This window comes from Myotis daubentonii, chromosome 1 (genome assembly GCF_963259705.1).
Source record: "Myotis daubentonii chromosome 1, mMyoDau2.1, whole genome shotgun sequence".
NCBI lineage: Eukaryota > Metazoa > Chordata > Mammalia > Chiroptera > Vespertilionidae > Myotis > Myotis daubentonii.
The window spans coordinates 142,556,793-142,583,514 of record NC_081840.1 but is presented as its reverse complement, the minus strand read 5'-3'; the positions used below and the strand labels follow the sequence as shown (position 1 = coordinate 142,583,514).

The following is a 26,722-nucleotide window of genomic DNA, read 5'->3' as shown; positions in this document are numbered from 1 at the left end:
AAAAGTTAGATAAACAATCCAATGAAAAAAATGGGCAAAGGACATACATAGACACTTTGGAAAAGAGGACATTCAGAAAGCCAAGAGACATATGAAAACATGCTCAAAGTCACTAATCATCTGAGTGATGCAAATCAAGAGAACAATGAGGTACCATCTCACACCTGTCAGAATGTCTCTCATCAACAAATCAACAAATGACAAGTGCTGGAGAGGATGCGGAGAAAAAGGAACCCTCCTGCATTGCTGTTGGGAATGCAGACTGGTGCAACCACTGTGGAAAACAGTATGGAGTTTCCTCAAAAAGCTAAAATGAAACTCCCATTTGACCCAGTGGTCCCCCTTCTAGGAATATATCTCAAGGTAACAGAAACACGAATCAGAAAGGATATATGCACCCCTCTGTTCATAGCAGTACAATTCACCATAGCTAAGATTTGGAAACAGCCTAAGTGCCCATCAGCAGATGAATGGATTAGAAAACTGTAATACATCTACATGATGGAATACTATGCTGCTGTGAAAAAGAAGGAGCTCTTACCATTCCCAACAGCCTGGATGGAACTGGAGAGCATTATGCTAAGTGAAATAAGCCAGTCAATGAAAGAAAAATACCACATGAACTCACTCATTTATGGATAATTAAGACCATTATAAACTGATGAACAAAAGTAGATACAGAGACACAGCAACATCAAACAGACTGTCAAACTACAGTACGAAGGCCAGGGAGGGTTGGGAGGATGGGCAAGAGATCAACTGAAGGACTTATATGCATGCATAGAAGCATAACCAATGGACACCAGACACTGGGGGGTATGGGAGGCCAGGGGAAACTCAAGGGGAGAAAAAAAAAGTAGACATATATAATACTTTTCGTAATTTTATGAGCAATAAAACAAAATTAAAAAAAATTGTTGACTCCCAGATTGAACTCTTTGAATATTTATTATCAATATCGTTACCAGTGACAACAGAGCATCTGGTTCTAAAGAAATCCCAGTGTCCTGACAATTATCCAGCTAATGAAGTCAACATATCTCATTCTGTTCTGACTTCGGATGAATGAAGTTGATAATAGTGAGACTTTTTTGGTATAATATGAAAAATTTGCTGTGCTTCTCAACAAGCATTGCCTTTCTGACTTCAGTACTATGGGTAGATATCTTTAAAAAAACAAATCTCATTGGGTTTCTTGCACATGGGTTAAGTGTTGTAGCTCTTATACTTTGCCATTTGTTTGTGCTGCCAGAAAAGTATTCCTGAGTTTCTAGTTTTAGTTATTTTAGTGAGACAAATCACTATGTAATAATAAGTATTCATGTGCTAAATGTAATTCATTCACATTTAAAACTAAACAAAAGACCTGTTTTTAGAACAAGCACAATTCGGTATAATGTGCATATAGAGGAAACATACACCATCCTAACTTAAAATCTTTTTTCTTTTTTACATAAAGATACCATATGTGATTTTAGGGGTCAGGACTAAATAAATGAACCTCCTTTCAAATGATATTTTCTTCGGTGTTAAATTGCCTACAATTAACTTTGTTAATAATACCGATTACTATTTTATTAAGAAAGAGATTAAGAAAAACTATACATGCAACTTAAACACTGTCTGGTATTTTTTCCCTGCTCTTTCATTATTAAAACTTCCTTACCCCTACTGCATCTATGGTAGGACCACCAAGAGTAATTCACTATTTGAAGTCTTACCAGCAATGCAACCTTCAGATTTTTGGGGTCTCCTTTCTTCTTTATATTTACCAGTAGAAGTTAGTGGTTGTTTACTGTGTACAAAAAAAGGTGTGAAATAATATTACTTCTTAATATTTATATAAAAATATTTTCCAAATGTAATAAGTTCTTAGAATATTTCAGATAATGTCAGAACTAATAGTAAAACTTTAATTATCCCATACACTTTAAATTTGTAAGTTATATAACTGTTTTATGAAGTATGTAATGAAAAAAAAACATATCACAGTCATGATTTGAGGAAAGCATAGCTCAGTGAATTAATTAGAGTCAGCTTAACATAATGGCAAATGTCACAGATCCTAGTGCTATAATGACCAGCTCTTTGTTATCAAAAAGGTCACATTTTTGGCTCAAGGTCCTCCTCTACAAAATATGAATATTACTACCTTAAATCAGAGAGGAAAAGTAAATGAGGTAATAGAGCAAAAACATATGCTAAGAAAACAGTGAAGAAAAGAAAAAAGAGTTATGAACTTCATTTGTTGAAACTATTTTTGGTTCCCAAATAAACCCCAATGTGGGACTTTCATGGTTTCTAACATTCAAATGTGGCAGTTTTCAGAAAATGTTATGAATTTTGGTTATTACCTGTACTTACGTTGTGGTTTGAGATTCAGGGCATCTCAGCTATTATGTAACTGGCAATTAAATTTATGTGCAAATAGATTACAGAGGTCACTTCCCCCTGAGCATATTCTATTGTCATTCAATATAACATAATGAAGTCAGAGAGCACTATGCTCCATTCTATATGTAACAAATCATACAAACCAAAGAAAACCAATGGAAACCAGGACCTGGCCTGGGCTAATACTGTCCCTTCTCTACCTACTCAAACTGTGAGCCAGCAGATCTTTATGAGAACGATGCATAATCTCCCTGTTCACCCCCAATTGACTTGGAAGGTACAATCCTACTGGCACCCATGGATACTGATGAGTTAGCCTGGGGTTTTAGCAATTGTAAGAACCACTAACCTACTTATGATTCAGAGCTTCCTATTGACTGGCTTTCATGTGAGGCATAACTTAAATATTTTAAAACCTGAGGCAAATTCCAGTCACCTGGGAAATTTCATTGTTATGGCAAAGAGATCACTTGCAGGTCCAATCTAAATTATGGAACCTCAGGCAAGCTGGTGCTTACTACACTTGGTGATGAGATATGGGACCTCCCACTACCTAAACAAAGATGCTTCATAGGACATAAAGTGCCCTTAAGGTATAGATATGGTAAAATGAATGAAAGAATAAATAAATAAATAAATAAATAAATAAATAAATAAATAAGTTGGAGAGATAGAGATAGATAGATAGATAGATAGATAGATAGATAGATAGATAGATAAGTAAATAAGAAAGGAACACCTGGTCTTTTCCTGCAGCATTATTTGAATCTTTCTGTCAGTTTAGAATTGTTCTAAGTAACACCTGCTAGCAGAAAAAAACAAACATGAAGCTCAAAGGATAACTCATCCCAAAAGATACGGGCTAAGACGTGAGCTCCCTATAAGCTTTCCAGTGTGTGAGGGAGGCTGTGGGTGGCTAGAGCTAGGAGGCCCAGCTGTCAGAATAGGGTGCTGGTAATTGGCATAGTGGCTAAGCATACAAGCATATGTATGTAAAGTAAATATAGGTGTGACCCTGAAGTCCAAATGTGAGTCAACATGAAGACTCAGGAATCTGGATCAGCAAGGCCAACCCGGGAGTAAAGATCAAGTGTGACTATAGGAAGGGTTTAGATGGTAACGCAACAGCAATACAACCAATGGATTCAACAGAAAATTTAGAATGTACTTTTTGACAACTTCATCTGACTTATGAAAGAAGATTGTCTCCCTTGGCCTTAGGGAATCCTTCATGTTCCTGAAAAATTCAAGGGGGAGGGTATATACAGGAGATAGCCCCCAGAAACTACAGATGTTTCTGGTTCAGTGAACACTTCAAGACCCCAAATAACTAGTTAGAAAAATCAGAGCTGAGAATTTATTTGTGACCCCAAATTATTTATTTATCTAAGATGCACCTACACTGAATTTATTTGAAAAATAAAGAAGTTGATATTAAGAAAAAAATTGTAAATGGAAGATTATAAGTGAGGGTTTCTCATGCCAGCAAAAGTTTCTTGCGTGCCATGTTTGGCATGCGTGCCAGGGGTTGCCTACCCTGGTACAGATAGTTCTTTTAAGGACTTTGTAGCTAAATGGTATGGGCTTGGATAATCTCATCTTCTTCATGTTTAGCTGTAGCTTTTAGTCCTTACATAATGACTCTAAAGAATTTTTGTAATACTTAAAAATCTTTTCATTACATACCTGTAATATTACATGGTTTAAAACATGCCAGACTAGGTATTTCATAAGAAATTCACAAATTATACAAAAAAAGACCCCATGAAATTTTTCTAGATCTATAAGATTATAGTATCAGATTGTGATGTTTCTCATGCCTAAAAAGATGACAGGAATTCTTACTGGATGAAAGTCATCCAATCGTAGAATATGTTACACTACTCAGATGTACAAAGCACACTGTAATTAGTCATATTAAAATTGTATAATAGAAATAAAGGGGGAAGCATGCAGGTAATATTCTTACTTTATAAACTATTTTTGTTAATTGTGTAATAGGAAGCCCCTGTTGAAAATTTGTGTGGTGCATACGGAAATGTATTCTCCCTAAAAAGGAAGGATACAGGCATGCATGCAGAGTACTCTTCACAAAGAAGATTCACTCACTAGGAGCACCTTGCTTTATAATGCAAGGTCAACAAATGAATGCTGCAGGCCAAATCCAGCCCAGAGCCTGTTTTTGTAAATAAAGATTTATTGGAACACAGCCACACCCACTCCTTTACCTAGTGTCTATGACAGATTTCAGAGACCCGATGGTTCACAGAGCCCACAATACTGACTATCTGGCACTCTAGAGAAAAGGTCTGTCAGCCGCTCACCTCACAGAGTAATCCCCTGATGATTTTCAGTAGGTTTTAACCAATATACTGAAATTTGTGTATAAGATATGGAATAAATTACCTTGCGAAATCCCTCAGTTTTCTGATTAATTTTAGTGCCCAATATTTGAGTGCTCAGGCATTAGGAACAAAACACACAAATCTAGTAACTAGCAAATAGGTGGAAACAAAGTAGAGTGACAGTATAGCATATACCTTCCTTTTATAACTGAATGGCTAGTAAAAGTATTCTCACCAAATTTCCTTAAGGCATGACACTAAACCCAATGCTTTAACTACAAGGGTAACAATCAGTATTCTGTAGACCAGAACTTCCCCCATTTGATCCAGTGGCTGCATACTACATTATTTTATGGGTATAATAATGTATTTCCTTACAGATAGGTATTTACACTACCTATAACTTTTTTGTAATGTTGTAATAAATATCCTTATATATGTATATAAGTAACATTTGTATAAATATCCTTAATGTATATACACTATACAATATATACAATATGTACATAAGCAGTCATATTATATATAAACACATAACATGACCTACTGTATATTTTATACACTTCCTATATAATAAAGAGCTAATATACAAATGGCCACCACACCCTCACATCATCACGCCCTTGCACCATCATTCCTAACTGCTCATACACTCAACACTGGGGAGAGAGGAATGGGGCCCAGCCAGGCTGCGGCCTGGGAGAGGGACAAGCCGCCTGCCCGCAGTTCTTGGCACCTGTGCCTGTGACTGCCGCCCAGGAGAGGGACAAGCCACCCACTCTGCGGGCCCAGGCACCTGAGGTAGCGAGTTGTGCCAAGCCGCCTGCCCACGGTCCCTTGGAGCTGTGCAGGGCCTGGGTGAAGCCGGCCCATGACCTGGGTGCCTGAGGCCAGCCAGAGGGAGGGAAGCCCAGATTCCAGGGGCCTGTGACCAGCCAGAGGAGGGAATCCTGGGTCCAGGGTGCCTGGCTGGGCAGAGGCAGTTATGGTGATCAGACCAGCAGGGGAGCAATTAGGGGCAATCAGACAGGCAGGCAGAGGTATTTAGGGGCAATCAGACAGGCAGGCAGAGGTGGTTAGGGGTGATCAGGCAGGCAGATAGAGGGGTAAGGGGTGATTAGGCAGGTAGGCAGACAGGCGAGCTGTTAGGAGCCAGCAGTCCCATATGTGAGAGGCTATCCGACATCCCCCAAGGGTTCCTGGATTGGAAAGGGTGCAGGCTTGGTTGAGGGACTCGGGAGAGGAACAAGCCACCTGCCAGCAGTCCAGGGTGCCAGTGGTTGGGGCTGTGGCCCAGGAGAGAGAAAATCAGCCCACCCCACGGCCCTGGGCACCAGTGGCTGTGCATGCGGCCCGCCAGAGGGACAAGCCGCATGCCCCGCGGTCCCAGGTGCCAGCACTGAATTTCATGCACCAGGCCTGTAGTAATAATATATAATTAATGTCCTTACAATCTGTATGTGTGTATGCATCCAAGTCATGTTTTCGTGTAGGATGTAGATCTAGAAGTGAAGCTATTCGGATAAAGGGATGACATACTTGAAATTTTGAAACTAGCTCAATTACACTTTGAAAAAGCTGTGCCAATTTCATGTACCATTAGTGCATGGGAGTGCCTTTTCCTCCTATGTGTCAATTCTGGTTGTTATTTTTTAAATAAAATCTTTATCATTTTATATTTTTAAAATGGTATCTCATTGTTTGTTGATTTTCATTTTTCTGATTACCAGGCAAGGATCAATCTCCGTAGTAAAAATATAAAATTTGTTAATCATGAATATTTGCTCAAATTGGAATTTGTTTTATAGGAAAAGAGTAATTACCTACTATTAAATACTGCTGTCGGCTTACCTATCAGAGTCTTCACTCTCCATAATAGGAAGCTGCTGCTTATGAGTTTGTTCAACTTTGCTTTTCTGACTCCATCCACCACTGGCCGCAGCAGCAGCAGCATGATCCCTGTTTCCTGACACTTTCCTTTCACTGCTTTTCTGCTTTTTTTCTTCTTTAACCTTTGATGAAAGTTTGATATTAAGGATATTGTTATTACCTTATTAATTAAAAAGACTATGTTTTCATTAATGTTATCATTTGACTCTTAGTCGCATTGACATGACTTTAATCAATAAAAATATTTTGTGTGTTTTTCATTATAGGTCATTGAAGCTGTCAATTCTTCTTCATTTCTGTTTCAGTAAAGGAGCAGAATTTTCCAAGATTTGTAAAAGAGCTGCCTGAATTTTGTGCTCCTATTCACATCACATCCACACTCTGTTACCTGACATTCCCCTTACCCCGCCCCCTACCCCATTTGTCTAGCAGAGACAGAGCAATAATAGGACAAAAACGCAAAATGTGTCCTCTTCTGTCTGTCCCACCTGGGTCTTGCATTACAGTCAGATTTAGAGGGTGTGACATTGTCCCTCAGAAACAAATAGGAAGCTTTCCTGTGTTTGCACGAAGCTATTCCTTCCCCCTCTGCCTTTTACAATTCTTTTTTCTTTAAGATCTTTGAGGGCATCAAAAGAGTGGTGGTATTCATAAAATATATGAACCACAATTCACCACAGCACTGGAGCAGAGTGAAACCAATGGATTGTTGGTTAATGGACAATTCTGGAAGATGAGTAATACAATGACTATACAGTTTTATCGCTAGAGGACACAGAAGTAGTTATGTACTTACTTTAGCCCCATATTTACTGATAACAGAAATAAAATCAAGGTTAAGTGACCTATCCAACCTTCGTATGGATGCAGTTCCTTGCATTTTATGGCACCAAAAGAAAGGATATAATTCTATAATGCTGAATCAGATAAATAAACAGAAAATTTCATCAAATTTAGCAGGCAAATTAAGCATGACTTTTAAAAAGTAATTTAATGCCTTAGTGTAATGAGAGGGCTCATCTGCTTTTTCTTATGAAGGAGCATCATATCTCAATCTTTTTCCATTTTAAAAGTCAATGCACCTCAAAACTCAGTTTTCTCCTTTAGAAACAAATACTTATCTCATTGCAAATAATTTATGTGACCTACATGATTACATCATACATGTCAAAATGACAATCACCGTGCTTTTATATTTGACAGGTATTCTACAGCTTTTTATGGTTTTTAATCTTTCCATTACAATTCACAATATTATTTATATTGGTTTCAGTTGTGCCGCATAGTGGTTAGATAATCAAATACTTTACAAAGTGATCCCCTGATATCTTAATACCCACCTGACTCCATTCGTATTTATTGCAATATGACTGAATACATTCTCTATGCCGTACTTGACATTCTGTGACTATTCTATAACTACGAATTGGTACTTGTTGAACCCTTTACTTTTGACCCAATCTACCAACCCCCTTCCCACTGGCATCCATCAGTCACATCTCTGTCATCTATGAATCTCAAAATTATTAGTTCATCTATTTTGCTCTTTACATTCCACATATGAATGAGATCAGATGTGACTTATCTTCCTCTGTGTGATGTATTTCACTTAGCATAATACCCTCTAGGTCCATCCATGCTGTCACAAACAGCAAGGATTCATTTTTTTTTCATGGCGTACCATTCTTTATGAAACAACGTAATGTCAAGCTTTGACTCAACAAACACACCTGAGAGTGGTGATAAAAAACATACGTGGAAGTATATATGTTTGTTATTAAAATATCTCAATAAAATTGCAATGATAATGTACAGTGCAGGTGGGTAATTGAAATATTGGGGAGACCAATTTGTAAAGTATATGATTTTCTAACCACTATGCTGGACATGTAAAACTAATACAAAGTAAAGTGTAATGTAAACTGTAACTAAAAATAAACTAAAATAAAAATACCTGGGTGGTACTAGATCAACAGAAGGACTTGTATGTATGCATATAAGGATAACCAATGGACACAGACACTGGGGGGGGAGGGGGGCATGTGCGGGGTGTGGGGAGGAGTGGCTGGGGTCAGGTCAATGGGGAGGAAAAGGAGACATATGTACTACTATTTGTAATACTTTAAACAATAAATAAATAAATTTAATAAATAAATAAATATCTGGATACAGTCACATTGGAATTCTAAGTTCCAAGGTTTTGAGTAAACCATAGAAGATGGCACACAGTATAGTCCAAAAATAGATGAGTTTAGCTGGGTATTTTGTTTATATCCCTTCTCTCATATTTTCCTTCCATTTTATTGTTTCTGGGATGCAACCTATGGGTATTTTTAAAATTGATTTCAGAGAGACAGGGAGAGAGAAGGACAGAGAGGAACGTTGATGAGGCGAGGCTAACCTGCACACCCGCACCTGGGGATCCAGTCGCAACTAGGGCATGTGCCTGACTCTGAATTCAACCAAGGACCTCTTGTTTCATGGGTCAACCACTGATCCACATTGGTTGGGCCATTAGATGTAACTTATATTAAAGCTACGGGACTTAAAATATATATACCTAGTGCTTATTACATCAATGGCTAGACCTACCAAATACAATCAAGAAGATAACAGCATCCTTGAAGGACATATTTTACCAAATAAAGTTCATTGATATTTTCACAGTATTACATCCTAAAACTGTAAAAAGTGCACAAGGAACATTATCCAGGATAGACCATGTGTTAGACCATAAGGACAGCCTCAGTACATTTAAAAAGATTGCAATCATTTCACACATCTTCTCCAACAATAATGGTATCAAACCACAAATCAATTCCAAAAAAATAACAACAAAACACTAAAATCACACAAACACATGGAGGCTAAATATCCTGTTAGTAAACTGTGAATGGGTTGGCAGGGATATCAAGGTAGAAATCAAAAGATACCTTGAGACAAATGAAATGAGAACATGACAACTTAAAATCTATGGGACATAGTGAGCACAGTCCTAAGAGGCAAATTCACAGCAATGCAGGCCGACCTCAAGAAACAAGAATAATCTCAAATTAACAATGTAACCTTTCACCAGAATACCTGTTTTAAATGAGACTATTGGATCTTTTTAAACGTGAAACATGATCTCAATTTGATCGGTTGATTAATTATTAATATGGGAGTATTATTTTTGTAGTGAATAAAGTTAAAAAAAAACAAAATAAACCATTTTTAAGTGAAAAATTAGATACATTTACAATGTTGTACAATGATGACCTCTATCTAGTTCCAAAATTTGTCATCACTCCAGAAGGGGAACTTCATTCCCATGAAATGGTAACTCCTCTTTCCCCCTATCACAGACTCTGATTTCTGTCTCCACTTAGTGACTTACTGGGGAAATTACATATAAAAGGAATCACGCAATAACATAAACATATATTCTTCCCTGGCCTGTGTTGTTCAGTTGGTTGGAGTGATGTCCCATGTACTAAAGGGTTACAAATTCAATTCTCAGTCAGGGCACATACACAGGTTGTCAGTTCAATTCCAGTTGGGGCTTATGGGGGAAGGAAACCAATGCATCCATGTTTCTTTCTCATATCAATGATTCTCTCTCTCTCTCTCTCTCTCTCTCTCTCTCTCTCTCTCTCTAACTGTCTCCGCCCCCTGTCTAACCCTTCCTCTTTCTCTAAAGTCAGTTTTTAAAAAGGCATATCTCTGTTGAGAATTTAACTATAAAAAGAATAATTTTGCATTAAAACATAAATCAATGATAGTTAGGCTGTTACAACATTATAAGAGTAAGTGCCACACAAAATTAAATTGATAGCAGGGCCGAAACCGGTTTGACTCAGTGGATGGAGACACGGCCTGTGGACTGAAAGGTCCCAGGTTCGATTCCGGTCAAGGGCATGTAGCTTGGTTGTGGGCACATCCCCAGTGTGAGGTGTGCAGGAAGCAGCTGATCGATGTTTCTCTCTGATCGATGTTTCTAATTCTCTATCTCTCTCCCTTCTTCTCTGTAAAAAAGGCAATAAAATATATTTTTAAAAATTTGATAGCAGGAAAATTAATTTCACAAGGGAGCAATTTACCTTCAAGTCTTCATTGTGTGATGTAGGCCTTGAATCATCAATGCCAAGTTTGCTGCAAAATCTTTATAGTAAAATATACAAGAAAAACGAGTGAGTTCATTTCTTTAGAACAAGCAACAAAAAATTTAAGTGAAAGGTAAGCTATCTGCATATCAAATAATGATTCTTGATATAATTAATGGTGGGGCTCTACTTACATAAAGGTTTTAGTGTTACCCAATTACATTTCTGATTTGATATCTAGTCCTGCCCCTGGCCAACCCTCCATGTATATCGGAAGCACATCAGCTAATTGGGAAACCAGATGAAGGGGAGAAAACTTCTGCCTTGGGCCATGGATCTATGTGGTTCATCAATCTCCATTGCCTTGGACTCAAGGGGACCTAAGCCCCACTCTGTGAGCCAGAGTTCACATAGATGAGACCATAGTCCTTTATGTGATCAAAAGAATCTTCCCAGTGGCTCAAAATCTTTGCATATTTTTCTAAAGAAACCTTGAATACCGCTAATTCCTCCAATTAAACAACCAAGCAAAAGAGCAGCAACCTCTTCAGGACATCCTGAGCCCCATATTTTAATCTGCCTTTCTGGAGAAGAACCACATTCAGTGTCCTTCTTCTTAAAACATAACTTTAACTTCTCATAAACTTCAATATTTTCCTCTCTTTTCCAAAACTCTTATTTCAAACCCAAACCAGTGAAATTGGAACTGCTAGTTCCATTGTTATCCTCGATTAACTGTGTTCGCAACCCACTCTCTATATTTCTATTATGAAAACTCACCTACAGAATGAAAAACAAAAAAGGGAAGAGCATTGCATTTAGCAACCTGAATTTACATCTCTGTTCCACCACTTATTATCTCAATGGGTCACTTTAATGGGCTTCCAATACTCCATGTGAACAATTACTTGGCCAGGATGTCAAACACAGGTTGAAGTACTAAAGAAGGTTTTGTTTAATTAATAGCTAGGCTTCCTTAAAATTATAATTTTCAATGTGTCTTTAATTCTGTCTATAGAAAAATGGAGAACACCAAAGCTGGCAGAATTGGAAAAAATAAAACACAGAGAGGAAACACCAATAAAAGCAGAGAATAAACTAATATAAATCAAAAACTCATGCAAGAGGGAAAAAAGACTATAGAAACAAAGAAAAAACCTCAAACAACTAGGCAAATGTACTACCCTAAAGAGAAAACCAGACTCTGAAGTCAGTAAATAGAGGAATCTATTAGAAATATACTCTAAACATATTCTTAATTAAGATAACATGATCTACATATATTCTTTACTTAGAGATAAATAATTCGTTCCAAGAAAAATAGATAGCATTTTAGCTAAAAACCCTTGCCTGAGTGGGCCTTGCTTAGGTAAGACCTTTAGTTCTGTGGCCATAGTGAACCGAGATGGGCCCTAAAAGCTTTGGTGGGAAAAACAAGGTGCTATTTACCACTTCAGTTGTCAAGGAGAGTAAGATAAATGCTTAGACTCACTGGGCCTCTTAGAAACACTCTAAATCAGAGTTCATACACAATCAGATTTGATTTTCTGAGATGATCTTATTTGCAACTTTATTTCCATAGCAGAGCTACACGGGAACTTATCAGTGTATGTTGAGGGACAACAGAACAATTTGGGAGCCAAGCTGTTTGACAGTCACATCAGGGCCCAGCCCCTTGCCTCCTATGGAATCCTGGGTCAATTCATCCATCTCCCTGAATCACAGTTGCCTCATTAATAAAAAGTGGGTTACATTAGCCCAGCTACTTTGCCAAGCTATTGTGATGACTATATAACACAGGTTAATTATATAAATAGACTCTAGCCCACAGTAGAACACCCTAGAAATGTTATTTTATTTCCTCTGAATTCCCTTAATTAACATATAATTCTGAAAAATCCATAAAATCCTACCTGATTAAAGAGTCTTCTTCAGAGGTATCAAGCACTGTTTTTTAAAAAAAGTAAAATACATTTTAAAGCAATAAAAATACAGAACCTTAAAAGTGCTGGACTAATACATTGCTAGAAAGTATAACATTGGAGCCACCCCTGAAGATTATACTAGAGTGTACACTAATCATATTATTGGTAACCATTAATACATAAGAACATTTACTTTTTCTTTTTAAATATATCAAACAAACACACACACACACACACACACACACACACACACAGGAAAATGGGATGTATCAGAGTTTGATACCTTCCCGTAAACTGCGATGTACAATGAGCATAATCCTAACCAAAAAACCATCAGACTGACAGAAAATTATGTCATTACTGGAAGCAGAATCATAGACTAACCAAGTCAAACTTAAATAGCTTGAGTTTTTTGGACTCCTCCTATTAGCAGCAGTCAGAAGAGAGCATACTTATTTTGCTGTAACACAATACAAACTGTCTAACTCTTCAGTGAAGACTAGCTAATTTAAGATCAAACACTCTATCACAAGGAAGCTTAATCATCAGACACCAGATTTTGCAGCACAGCTACACATAGGAGACAGACTCTTTCTGACCCCATTTCATATTGCAAGATGAGTAGGCAAAACTTTGTGACTCCAGTTGTATAAAGTAGATCCGCTTGAGACTGTCTCCTTGCATTATTAGAGTGTGTCTGTTCCCACCGCATAGAGCAGGGTGGTCCACACAGTTAGTGCTCTGCAGCAGTGCATAGGTTATTTTTCTCAACCCTCTCCCTTAGGTGACAAATGCCTATAGATATTGTTCACTTTCAGCTTGTATGGGACATGTCATCAGATCCGATGCTGATGAACAACAACAAATAATTATGATCAAAAACACCTTGGATAACTACATCCATTTACCTTGGAATTTTCATTTGTTAAACATGCAAAAAGATGCCCACTGTATGAATCCAACCATACAATATTCAGGAAAAGGCAGATCTATGGAGACTAAGAAAGGTCAGTGTTTCCCAGGGATTAGGGAGAAGGGAGGGATGAATAAGCAAAGCACAGAGGAGTTCTAGGATAGTGAAATGATTCTGTATGACACTGTAATGGTGGGAATGTGCCATCATACACTTTCAGTGCACATCCATCCATTGTTATAAATGTCCCTCTCTGGTGCAGGGTGTAAAAAATGAGCAAGGCCGTGTGTTTGGGGCTGTGTGGTTTATGGGAGCACACTGTACCTTCCGGTCAATCTGACTGTGCACCTAACACTGCTCTAAAAAATAAGTCTCAGTAATTTTCTTCAAAATAATGTATCCCCTGAATCGTCTATTAGCATATATCAACATATTTATGCTGTTTTCAAGACACAGTCACCTTAAAAATTAAGATAGAGATCCAAGTATAAGAAAATGGGGATTACCCTCACAATGGCGTGTAGCATATGGAAAGACATAAATTAAGCAAATAGTGTTAAATGTATACATACTGAGACAAGAAAATAGCTAATAAATTGTATTGAATAACTTGCTTTGTAATCATAAACAGGAATTTAGTGAAATATAAATAAAAATTAATCATGCATATAATTAAAGGACACTCTTTATTCTATTAAATCAGAAATCATTATACTGATTTTATGTAAAAATTATCTTGAAATATTCATTGGATAAAAAGGAAAGCTGATCATTGCCTAATATTGCCCTAGGAATTTATGTACAAATACCTGTGAAATACTCACCAAGAATCACAAAAGTGGCCAGCATTGCAAGCAATTATAGATGATGCTACTGAAAGTAGTACCATGTTATATTATATCATATTATTGCTTTAAAAACAAAACTATAGGCCAAAGCCAAAAATCCAGTCAGGGCTATACCTGCTGTGCAGAAACATTTCATACAGAAGGCCAGAGTCGGCTATCCTTAGAAAGTCCTGCTTAAATGGCTACCCTTCAGTTGCTCTCTGAAAACCTGAATCTGGGGAGGGTTTCCCCCTTTCCCTAACTGAGAAGAGTGGCTCCCTGAGCCTAAATACTTTGTATAACCAATGCGGTCCATGCTGAACACTTACTTTCCTTCTGGGAATCTAGAATTTTGGGACATGTGATGGGGAAGATGCCTATGTGATTAGTATGCCATAGAAATCTTGGTACTGAAGCTATCAAGACCGGTATATGATATATTTCATGTGTGTGGTCTAAACTTGACACTTCGCCCAAACCGGTTTGGCTCAGTGGATAGAGCATCGGCCTGTGGACTGAGGGGTCCCAGGTTCGATTCCGGTCAAGGGCATGTACCTGGGTTGCGGACTCATGCCCAGTAGGAGATGTGCGGGAGGCGGCTGGTCGATGTTTCTCTCTCATCAATGTGTTTAACTCTCTATCTCTCTCCCTTTCTCTCTGTAAAAAATCAACAAATTATATTTAAAAAAAAAGAAAAGAACTTGACACTTGAATAACTAAGCACATCCTGGAAACTCCACAGGTTGAGGACTCTTGGAAGCTTGTACCAGATGTCTGCCAACTTTGTCACGTGCACCTTTTCTCTTTGCTGATTTTGCTTTAAACCTTTCACTGTAATAAAACTCCTGTATGAGCACACCTATATGATGAGTCCTGTAAATTTTTTAGTGAATAAGCAAACCTAGGGGTGGGTTTAGAAACATCTAACAAAATTGCATTATGTGAAAATATCATTTGGATTGATGTGTTATACATGATTACAATATAAAAGTTGATTTCACTGAATACCTGTCCTTGATTTTCTTTCGGTCGGTGCATGTTTTCGAGTTTTCTGTAGACCTATAACAGTTAGAATAAAGACATGAAAGGGATAAGTGAATCAATGATGTCAGAAAATTATGTGACACTACAACATTCCTATTTAGTCAGAATAAGAAATACAGAATCCTAATAATTGACATGTTCTATAGTATCAAAGTTCCAATAAAGGAAAGGAAAGGAAGACATCTCACTGACAAACTCCTGTAACTGAACAGGGTTTAATTTCCTTTTAATACAGTTATGAATAAACCAACTAACTGGGCTAACTGAAAAAAATATTATCCATAATATATAAAAACCCAGTGACCATTAGGGCAGAACAACCAGATTGACCAAAATGACCAGCGGCTATGATGCAGACCATAGCACCCAACCAGCGTGATCTGGGCCGAGTTCACACTCCCCCCCTCCATGCCCGCTTAGCTGGCCCAGCCCCCAATCTGCCCCCAACTCCCTGATCTGGGGCTTGGCCGGCCCCCAACCACCCACGGCCACTCCCTATAGTTGGCCCCCACCCCAATCGGCCCCCATCACCCCTGATCACTGCCTAGCTCTCTGGTGCATGTACATTTCGTGCAAGCACAAGGAAATAATTATCAGTCCCTTCTGATTCCGACCAGAGTCTCCAGAGGGTTCTGCTAATATTGCAGTCAAGGTGTGTAATTCTCCCTCCAGGGAAGGCAGCACCAGGAGACCTTCCAAGTTAGCTAAAAAGGCGACCTAAGCATTAACGGGATGGTGGCCCTTTGCAGAGGAATGTAGTGAGGCTGCATGGGGATTTTGTGACATTGCAGTGTCTTGCAGATTAGGTGAGCTTTCAATCTCTCTTTAAATGGGGTGGCAAAGAAGACCTGCAGGCTGCCAGGAGCAACAGCGAAGGGTAGGCACATTCACAAACAGAAATACTTTTAAACAAACAGACAGGAAGATCATATTGGGCAACAGAGTAGAGTCCCGGGAGGAACGCAAAGATCATTAAAGGGCCATCTTCCATCTTGATATACCTTTGGAAACAATACATAAACAACTTCACGTGAAATGCAAAACAGTTCTGTTGTGGGTTTTCTTTTGGCCATCTTTAAAGTATAATTAGATCCAGCTGGAGGAAAGCTATAGCTTCCAACATTTGACCCCTCGACAGGCCCTGCCTCTGATCCACCCTCATCAGGGAGGGCCCTAGGAACCCCACCTGTGCACAAATTCGTGCACTAGGCCTCTAGTATATAATAAAAAAAGTTCGAATGATTACAGATTTCTTTTTGTTCATTACTAGTCCTTTTAAAATTTCTCATTAAACTAATATCATGGCTCATCTATCATAGGCAGTTGTTGACAGGACAAAAAGTGAAAGAAATTGTATCCAACATGTAGGGATATCCATGGGTATACCATCACATTAAACATATATGGAAAAATACTGGTCTTTCTTGATGAACTGTTGTTTTTTCCTGCTATTCAGTAAAGTCCTAGTCTTTGTGTCCTATCCAAATGCCAGTGCAGGCTCTACCTGGTTTTGCTCAGTGGATAGAGCTTTGGCCCACAGACTGAAATTTCCCAAGGGTGATTCCAGTCAAGGACAAGTACCTTGGTTGCAGGTACTTTGTCCCTGGTCAGGGTGCATGCAGGAGGTAACCAATCAATCTGTCCCTCTCACATCAATGTTTCTCTCTGTCTCTCCCTCTCCCTTCCACTCTCTCTAAAAATCAATGGAAAAATGCCTTCCTGTGAGGATTAACAACAACAACTGAAAACGTGCCAGTGCACTACCTGGAAAACTATGAGTCACCTTAGATTTCTCTCTCCCCACTAACTCTTACATACAATCATCACAAAACCTATGGTCTCTGCTTTATTTTGCTACTGTCAACTGCCCTAACCAAACATGAACTCTTACAGATGGATCTCACAGGGGGGAAAATACTACCAACTATTATTGTTCTTTCTTAAAGTAGTAAGATTTGTTAAAGGAAAACAAATGAGAAAGACATAAGCCTAGAAAAACACTAACATTTTAATTAATTAATTTATTTATTTATTTATTTATTTATTTATTTATTTATTTATAGCCATATCAATTGATGCAGAAAAAGCACTTGACAAAATTCAACAGCCATTTTTGATAAAAACTCTCAGCAAGGTGGGAATTGAAGGATCATACCTCAACATAATAAAAGCTATATATGACAAACCCACAGCCAACATCATACTCCATGGACAACAACTAACACCATTTCCCCTAAGAACAGGAACAAGACAGGGATACTCACTCTCACCACTCCTGTTCAATATATTAACGGAATTATTAACCATTGCGATTAGACTAGAAGAAATAAAGGGCATCCAAATTGAGAAAGAAGGAGTAAAACTGTCCTTATTTGCAGTTGACATGATATTGTACATAAAAAACCCTAAAGACTCCATCAAAAAACTATTAGACTTAATGAATGAATTCGGAATTGTAGCAGGATAAAAAATTAAGGCCAAGAAATCTATGGCATTTCTATGCACCCATAGTGAACTTGCAGAAAGAGAGACTAAAAAAGCAATCCCATTTACCATCACACCTAAAAAATTAAGATACCAAGGAATAAACTTAACTAAAGAGGTAAAACACCTGTACTCAAAAAACTACAGGACATCGAAAAAATAGATAGAAGAAGGAAAACAGTTGGAAGAACATACCAGGTTCATGGACTGGTAGAATCCACATCATTTAAATGTCCATACTACCCAAAGCAATCTATAAATTCAATGCACTTCCCATTAAAATACCAACAGCATATTTCACAGACCTAAAACGAACTCTCCAAAAATTCATCTGGAGTAAAAATAAGACCCGAAACAGCTGCAGCAATTCTGAGAAAGAAGAACAAAGTAGGTGAGATCTCAATACCAGATATCAAGCTGTATTACAAAGCCACAGTTCTCAAAACTGCCTGGTACTGGCACAAGAACAGACATATAGATCAATGGAATTGAATAGAAAATACAGAAAGCAACCCGAACCAATATGCTCAGTTAATATTTGACAATGGAGACAAGAACATACAATGGAGTCCAGACAGTCTCTTCAATAAATGGTGTTGGGAAAATTGGACAGATACAAGCACAAAAATGAAATGAGACCACCAACTTACACCATACACAAAAATAAATTCAAAATGGATAGAGGACTTAAATGTAAGATCGGAAAACATAAAAATACTAGAGGAATCCAAAGGCAACAAAATCTCAGACATATGCCGAAGCAATTTCTTCACTGATACTGCTCCTAGGGCATTGGAAACTAAAGAGAAAATAAACAAGTGGGACTACATCAAAATACAAAGCTTCTGCCAATGTTATCTCTGGTAAGGTTTTTATCACCAACATTTATAGGGAACTCACACAACTTAACAAAAGGAAGATAAACAATCCAATGAAAAAAATGGGCAAAGGACCTACATAGACACTTTTGAAAAGGGGACATTCAGAAAGCCAAGAGACATAGGAAAACATGCTCAAAGTCACTAATCATCTGAGTGATGCAAATCAAAACAACAATGAGGTACCATCTCACACCTGTCAGAATGTCTCTCATCAACAAATCAACAAATGACAAGTGCTGGAGAGGATGTGGAGAAAAAGGAACCCTCCTGCATTGCTGATGGGAATGCACACTGGCGCAACCACTGTGTAAAAACAGTATGGAGTTTCCTCAAAAAGCTAAAAATGAAACTCCCATTTGACCCAGTGGTCCCCCTTCTAGGAATATATCTTAAGGTAACAGAAACACCAATCTGAAAGGATATATGCACCCCGCTGTTCATAGCAGCACAATTCACCATAGCTAAGATTTGGAAACAGCCTAAGTGCCCATCAGCAGATGAATGGATTAGAAAACTGTAATACATCTACATTATGGAATACTATGCTGCTGTGAAAACAGAAGGAGCTCTTACCATTCCCAAAAGCCTGGATGGAACTGGAGAGCATTATGCTAAGTGAAATAAGCCAGTCAATGAAAGAAAAATACCACATGAACTCACTCATTTATGGATAATTAAGACCATTATAAACTGATGAACAAATGTAGATACAGAGACACAGCAACATCAAACAGACTGTCAAACTACAGTGGGAAGGCCGGGGAGGGTTGGGAGGATGGGCAAGAGATCAACTGAAGGACTTGTATGCATGCATAGAAGCATAACCAATGGACACAAGACACTGGGGGGTATGGGAGGCCAGGGGAAACTCAAGGGGAGAAAAAAAAAGTAGACATATATAATACTCTTTGTAATTTTATCAGCAATAAAACAAAATTAAAAAAAAATGTTGACTCCCAGATTGAACTGTTTGAATATTTATTATCATTATCGTTACCAGTGAAAACAGAGCATCTTGTTCTAAAGAAATCCCAGTGTCCTGACAATTATCCAGCTAATGAAGTCAACATATCTCATATTGTTTGACTTCTGATGAATGAAGTTGATAATAGTGAGACTTTGTTGGTATAATATGAAAAATTTGCTGTGCTTCTCAATAAGCATTGCCTTTCTGACTTCAGTACTATGGGTAGATATCTTTAAAAAAACAAATCTCATTGGGTGTCTTGCACATGGGTTAAGTGTTGTAGCTCTTATACTTTGCCATTTGTTTGTGCTCCCAGAAAAGTATTGCTGAGTTTCTAGTTTTAGTTACTTTAGTGAGACAAATCATTAAGTAATAGTAAGTATTCATTTGCTAAATGTAATTCATTCACATTTAAAACTAAACAAAAGACCTGTTTTTAGAACAAGCACAATTTGGTATAACGTGCATATAGAGGATACATACACAATCCTAACTTAAAATCTTTTTTCTTTTTTACATAAAGATACCATATGTGATTTTAGAGGTCATGACTAAATAAATGAACTTCCTTTCAAATCATATATCCCCCGATGTTAAATTGCCTACAATTAACTTTGTTAATAATACTGATTACTATTCTATTAAGAAAGAGATTAAGAAAAGCTATACATGCAACTTAAACACTGTTTGGTATTTTTTCCCTGCTCTTTCATTATTAAAACTTCCTTACCCCTACTGCATCTATGGTAGGACCATCAAGAGTAATTCACTATTTGAAGTCTTACCAGAAATGCAACCTTCAGATTTTTGGCGTCTCCTTTCTTCTTTATATTTACCAGTAGAAGTTAGGGGTTGTTTACTGTGTATAAAAAAGGTGTGAAATAATATTACTTTTTAATATTTATATAAAAATATTTTCCAAATGTAATAAGTTCTTAGAATATTTCAGATAATGTCAGAACTAATAGTAAAACTTTAATTATCCCATACACTTTAAATTTGTAAGTTATATAACTGTTTTATGAAGTATGTAATAAAAAAAAAGATATCACAGTCATGATTTGAGGAAAGTATAGCTCAGTGAATTAATTAGAGTCAGCTTAACATAATGGCAAATGTCACAGATCCTAGTGCTATAATGACCAGCTCTTTGTTATCAAAAAGTCACATTTTTGGCTCAAGGTCCTCCTGTACAAAATATGAATATTACTACCTTAATTCAGAGAGGAAGATTAAATGAGATAATAGAGCAAAAACATATGCTAAGAAAACAGTGAAGAAAAGAAAAAAGAGTTATGAACTTCATTTGTTGAAACTATTTTTGGTTCCCAAATAAACCCCAATGTGGGACTTTCATGGTTTCTAACATTCAAATGTGGCAGTTTTCAGAAAATGTTATGAATTTTGGTTATTACCTTTACTTACGTTGTGGTTTGAAATTCAGGGCATCTCAGCTATTATGTAACTGGCTATTAAATTTATGTACAAATAGATTACAGAGGTCACTTCACCCTGAGCATATTCTATTGTCATTCAATATAACATAATGAAGTCAGAGAGCACTATGCTCCCTTCTATATGTAACAAATCATACAAACCACAGAAAACCAATAGAAGCCACGAACTGGCCTGGGCTAATACTGTCCCTTCTCTACCTACTCAAACTGTGAGCGAGCAGATCTTTATGAGAATGATGCATAATCTCCCTGTTCACCCCCAATTGACTTGGAAGGTACAATCCTACTGGTCACCCATGGATACTGATGAGTTAGCCTGGGGCTTTAGCAATTGTAAGAACCACTAACCTACTTATGATTCAGAGCTTGCTGTTGACTGGCTTCCATGTGAGGCATAACTTAAATATTTTAAAACCTGAGGCAAATTCCAGTCACCTGGGAAATTTCATTGTTATGGCAAAGAGATCACTTGCAGGTCCAATCTAAATTATAGAAACTCAGGCAAGCTGCTGCTTACTACACTTGGTGAGGAGATATGGGACCTCCCACTACCTAAACAAAGATGCTTCATAAGACATAAAGTGCCCTTAGGGTATAGATATGGTAAAATTAATAAATAAATAAATAAATAAATAAATAAATAAATAAATAGATAAATAAATAAATAAGATAGATAGATTGGTAGATAGATAGATAGATAAGTAAATTAGAAAGGAACATCTGGTGTTTTCCTGCAGCATTATTTGAATCTTTCTGTCAGTTTAGAATTGTTCTAAGTAACACCTGCTAGCAGAAAAAAACAAACATGCAGCTCAAAGGATAACTCATTCCCAAAGATACGGGGTAAGACGTGAGTGCCCTATAAGCTTTCCAGTGTGTGAGGGAGGCTGTGGGTGGCTAGAGCTAGGAGGCCCAGCTGTCAGAATAGGGTGCTGGTAATTGGCATAGTGGCTAAGCATGCAAGCATATGTATGTAAAGTAAATATAGGTGTGACCCTGAAGTCCAAATGTGAGTCAACATGAAGACTCAGGAATCTGGATCAGCAAGGCCAACCTGAGAGTAAAAATCAAGTGTGACTATAGGAAGGGTTTAGATGGCAACGCAACAGCAATAGAATCAATGGATTCAACAGAAAATTTAGAATGTACTTTTTGACATCTTCATCTGACTTATGAAAGAAGATTGTCTACCTTGGCCTTAGGGAATCCTTCATGTTCCTGAAAAATTCAAGGGGGAGGGTGTATATATAAGAGATAGCTCCCAGAAACTACAGATGTTTCTGGTACAGTGAACACTTCAAGACCCCAAATAACTAGTCAGAAAAATCAGAGCTGAGATTTTATTTGTGACCCCAAATTATTTATTTATCTAAGATGCACCTACACTGAATTTATCTGAAAAATAAAGAAGTCGATATTAAGAAAAAAATTGTAAATGGAAGATTGTAAGTAAGGGTTTCTCATGCCAGCAAAAGTTACTGGCGTGCCATGTTTGGCATGCGTGACAGGGGTTGCCTACCCTGGTACAGATAGTTCATTTAAGGACTTTGTAGCTAAATGGTATGGGCTTGGATAATTTCATCTTCTTCATGTTTAGCTGTAGCTTTTAATCCTTACATAATGACTATAAAGAATTTTTGTAATACTTAAAAGTCTTTTCATTACATACCTGTAATATTACATGGTTTAAAACATGCCAGACTAGGTATTTCATAATAAATTCACAAAGTATACAAAAAAAGACCCCATGAAATTTTTCTAGATCTGTAAGATTACATTATCAGATTTGATGTTTCTCATGCTTAAAAAGATGACAGGAATTCTTACTGGATGAAACTCATCCAATCCTAGAATACGTTACACTACTCAGATGTACAAAGCACACTGTAATTAGTCATATGAAAATTGTGTAATAGAAATAATGGGGGAAGCATGCAGTAATATTCTTACTGTAAAAACTATTTTTGTTAATTGTGTAATATGAAGCCCCTGTTGAAAAATTGTGTGTGGTGCATACTGAAATGTATTCTCCCAAAAAAGGAAGGATAAAGGCATGCATGCAGTGTACCCTTCCAAAAGAAGATTCACTCACTAGGAGCACCTTGGTTCATAATGCAGGGTCAACAAATGAATGCTGCAGGCCAAATCCAGCCCAGAGCCTGTTTTTGTAAATAAAGATTTATTGGAACACAGCCACACCCACTCCTTTACCTAGTGTCTATGACAGATTTCAGAGACCTGATGGTTCACGAAGCCCACAATACTGACTATCTGGCACTCTAGAGAAAAGCTCTGTCAGCCCCTCACCTCGCAGAGTAATCCCCTGATGCTTTTTAGTAGGTTTTACACAATATACTGAAATTTGTGTATAAGATATGGAATAAATTACCTTGTGAAATCCCTCAGTTTTCTGATTAATTTTAGTGCCCAATATTTGAGTGCTCAGGTATTAGGAACAAAACACACCAATCTAGTAACTAGCAAATAGGTGGAAACAAAGTAGAGTGACAGTATAGCATATACCTTCCTTTTATAACTGAATGGCTAGTAAAAGTATTCTCACCAAATTTCCTTAAGGCATGACACTAAACCCAATGCTTTAACTACAAGGGTAACAATCAGTATTCTGTAGAGCAGAACTTCCCCCGTTTGTTCCAGTGGCTGCATACAACATTATTTTAAGGGTATAATAATGTATTTCCTTATAGATAGGTATTTACACTACCTATAACTTTTTTGTAATGTTGTAATAAATATCCTTATATATGTATATAAGTAACATTTGTATAAATATCCTTAATGTATATACACTATACAATGTATACAATATGTACATAAGCAGTCATATTATATATAAACACATAACATGACCTACTGTATATTTTATACACTTCCTATATAATAAAGAGCTAATATACAAATGGCCACCACACCCTCACATGATCACGCCCTCGCACCATCATGCCTTAACTGCTAAGACACTCAACACTGGGGAGAGAGGAATGGGGACCAGCCAGGCTGTGGCCCGGGAGAGGGACAAGCCGCCTGCCCAAAGTTCTGGGCACCTGTTCAAGTGGCTGCCGCCCAGGAGACAGACAAGCCACCCACCCTGCAGCCCCAGGCACCTGAGGTTTTGTGCTGGGCGAAGCCGCCTGCCCACGGTCCCCTGCAGCTGTGCCAGGCTTGGGTGAAGCTGGCCCATGTCCTGGGGCCTGAGGCCAGCCAGAGGGAGGGAAGCCGAGATTCCAGGGGCCAGCGACCAGCCAGAGGAGGGAATCCTGGGTCCAGGGTAACAGGTGAGGCTGAGGCAGTTAGGGGTGATCAGACCAGCAGGGGAGCAATTAGGGGCAATCAGGCAGGCAGGCAGAGGTGGTTAGGGGTGATCAGGCAGGCAGATAGAGTGGTAAGGGGTGATTAGGCAGGCAGGCAGGCAGGCAGGCGAGCTGTTAGGAGCCAGCAGTCCCAGAATGTGAGAGGCAATCCTACATCCCACAAGGGGTCCAGGATTGGAGAGGGTGCAGGCTGGGTTGAGGGACTCAGGAGAGTGACAAGCCACCCTCCCATAGTCCAGGGTGCCAGTAGTTGGGGCTGTGGCCCAGGAGAGAGAAAATCAGCCCACCCCACGGCCCTGGGCACCAGTGGCTGTGCATGAGGCCCGGGAGAGTGACAAGCCGCATGCCCCGCGGTCCCAGGTGCCAGCACTGAATTTCATGCACCAGGCCTGTAGTAATAATATATAATTAATGTCCTTACAATCTGTATGTGTGTATGTATCCAAGTCATGTTTTCCTGTAGGATGTAGATCTGGAAGTGAAGCTATTGGGATAAAGGGATGACATACTTGAAATTTTGAAACTAGCTCAATTACGCTTTGAAAAAGCTGTGCCAATTTCATGTACCACTAGTGCATGGGAGTGCCTTTTCTTCCTATGTGTCAATTCTGGTTGTTATTTTTTAAATAAAATCTTTATCATTTTATATTTTTAAAATGATATCTCATTGTTTGTTGATTTTCATTTTTCTGATTACCAGGCAAGGATCAATCTCCGTAGTAAAAATATAAAATTTTTTAATCATGTATATTTGCTCAAATTGGAATTTGTTTTATAGAAAAAGAGTAATTACCTACTATTAAATACTGCTGTCGGCTTACCTATCAGAGTCTTCACTCTCCATAATAGGAAGCTGCTGCTTATCAGTTTGTTCAACTTTGCTTTTCTGACTCCATCCACCACTGTCCGCAGCAGCAGCAGCATGACCCATGTTTCCTGACACTTTTCTTTCACTGCTTTTCTGCTTTTTTTCTTCTTTAACCTTTGATGAAAGTTTGATATTAAGGATATTGTTATTACCTTATTCATTAAAAAGACTGTGTTTTCATTAATGTTATCATTTGACTCTTAGTCGCATTGACATGACTTTAATCAATAAAAATATTTTGTGTGTTTTTCATTATAGTTCATTGAAGCTGTCAATTCTTCTTCATTTCTGTTTCAGTAAAGGAGCAGAATTTTCCAAGATTTATAAAAGAGCTGCCTGAATTTTGTGCTTCTATTCACATCACATCCACACTCTGTTACCTAACATTCCCCTTACCCCGCCCCCCACCCATTTGTCTAGCAGAGACAGAGCAATAATAGGACAAAAACGCAAAATGTGTCCTCTTCTGTCTGTCCCACCTGGGTCTTGCATTACAGTCAGATTTAGAGGGTGTGACATTGTGCCTCAGAAACAAATAGGAAGCCTTCCTGTGTTTGCACGAAGCTATTCCTTCCCCCTTTTCCTTTTATAATTCTTTTTTCCTTAAGATCTTTGAGGGCATCAAAAGAGTGGTGGTATTCATAAAATATATGAACCACAGTTACCACAGCACTGGAGCAGAGTGAAACCAATGGATTGTTGGTTAATGGACAATTCTGGCAAATGAGTAATACAATCACTATACAGTTTTATCACTAGAGGACACAGAAGTAGTTATCTACTTACTTTATCCCCATATTTACTGATAACAGAAATAAAACCAAGGTTAAGTGACCTATCCAACCTTCGTATGGATGCAGTTCCTTGCATTTTATGGCACCAAAAGAAAGGATATAATTCTATAATGCTGAATCAGATAAATAAACAGAAAATTTCATCAAATTAAGCAGGCGCATTAAGCATGACTTTTAAAAAGTAATTTAATGCCTTAGTGTAATGAGAGGGCTCATCTGCTTTTTCTTATGAAGGAGCATCATATCTCAATCTTTTTCCATTTTAAAAGTCAATGCACCTCAAAACTCAGTTTTCTCCTTTAGAAACAAATACTGATCTTATTGCAAATAATTTATGTGACCAACATGATTACATCATACATGTCAAAATGACAATCACCGTGCTTTTATATTTGACAGGTATTCTACAGCTTTTTATGGTTTTTAATCTTTCCATTACAATTCACAATATTTTTTATATTGGTTTCAGTTGTGCCGCATAGTGGTTAGATAATCAAATACTTTACAAAGTGAACCCCT

At 37.9% G+C, this 26,722-nt stretch overlaps 1 protein-coding gene across 1 annotated transcript in view; it reads right to left on the bottom strand.

The window, feature by feature from the left end:
* Positions 1-25,472, bottom strand: part of LOC132235879 (ankyrin repeat domain-containing protein 36C-like) — a 67,558-nt gene extending 42,086 nt beyond the window's left edge. Inside the window, exons 1-5 of the mRNA XM_059699017.1 lie at positions 25,363-25,472; positions 16,336-16,421; positions 15,385-15,435; positions 12,625-12,658; positions 10,709-10,769 (exon numbers count right to left, since the gene is read on the bottom strand). Of these exons, the coding sequence (XP_059555000.1) occupies positions 10,709-10,769; positions 12,625-12,658; positions 15,385-15,435; positions 16,336-16,421; positions 25,363-25,472 (342 nt within the window). The remainder of the gene's footprint in view (positions 1-10,708; positions 10,770-12,624; positions 12,659-15,384; positions 15,436-16,335; positions 16,422-25,362) is intronic.
* Between the last annotated feature and the right edge of the window lie 1,250 nt (positions 25,473-26,722).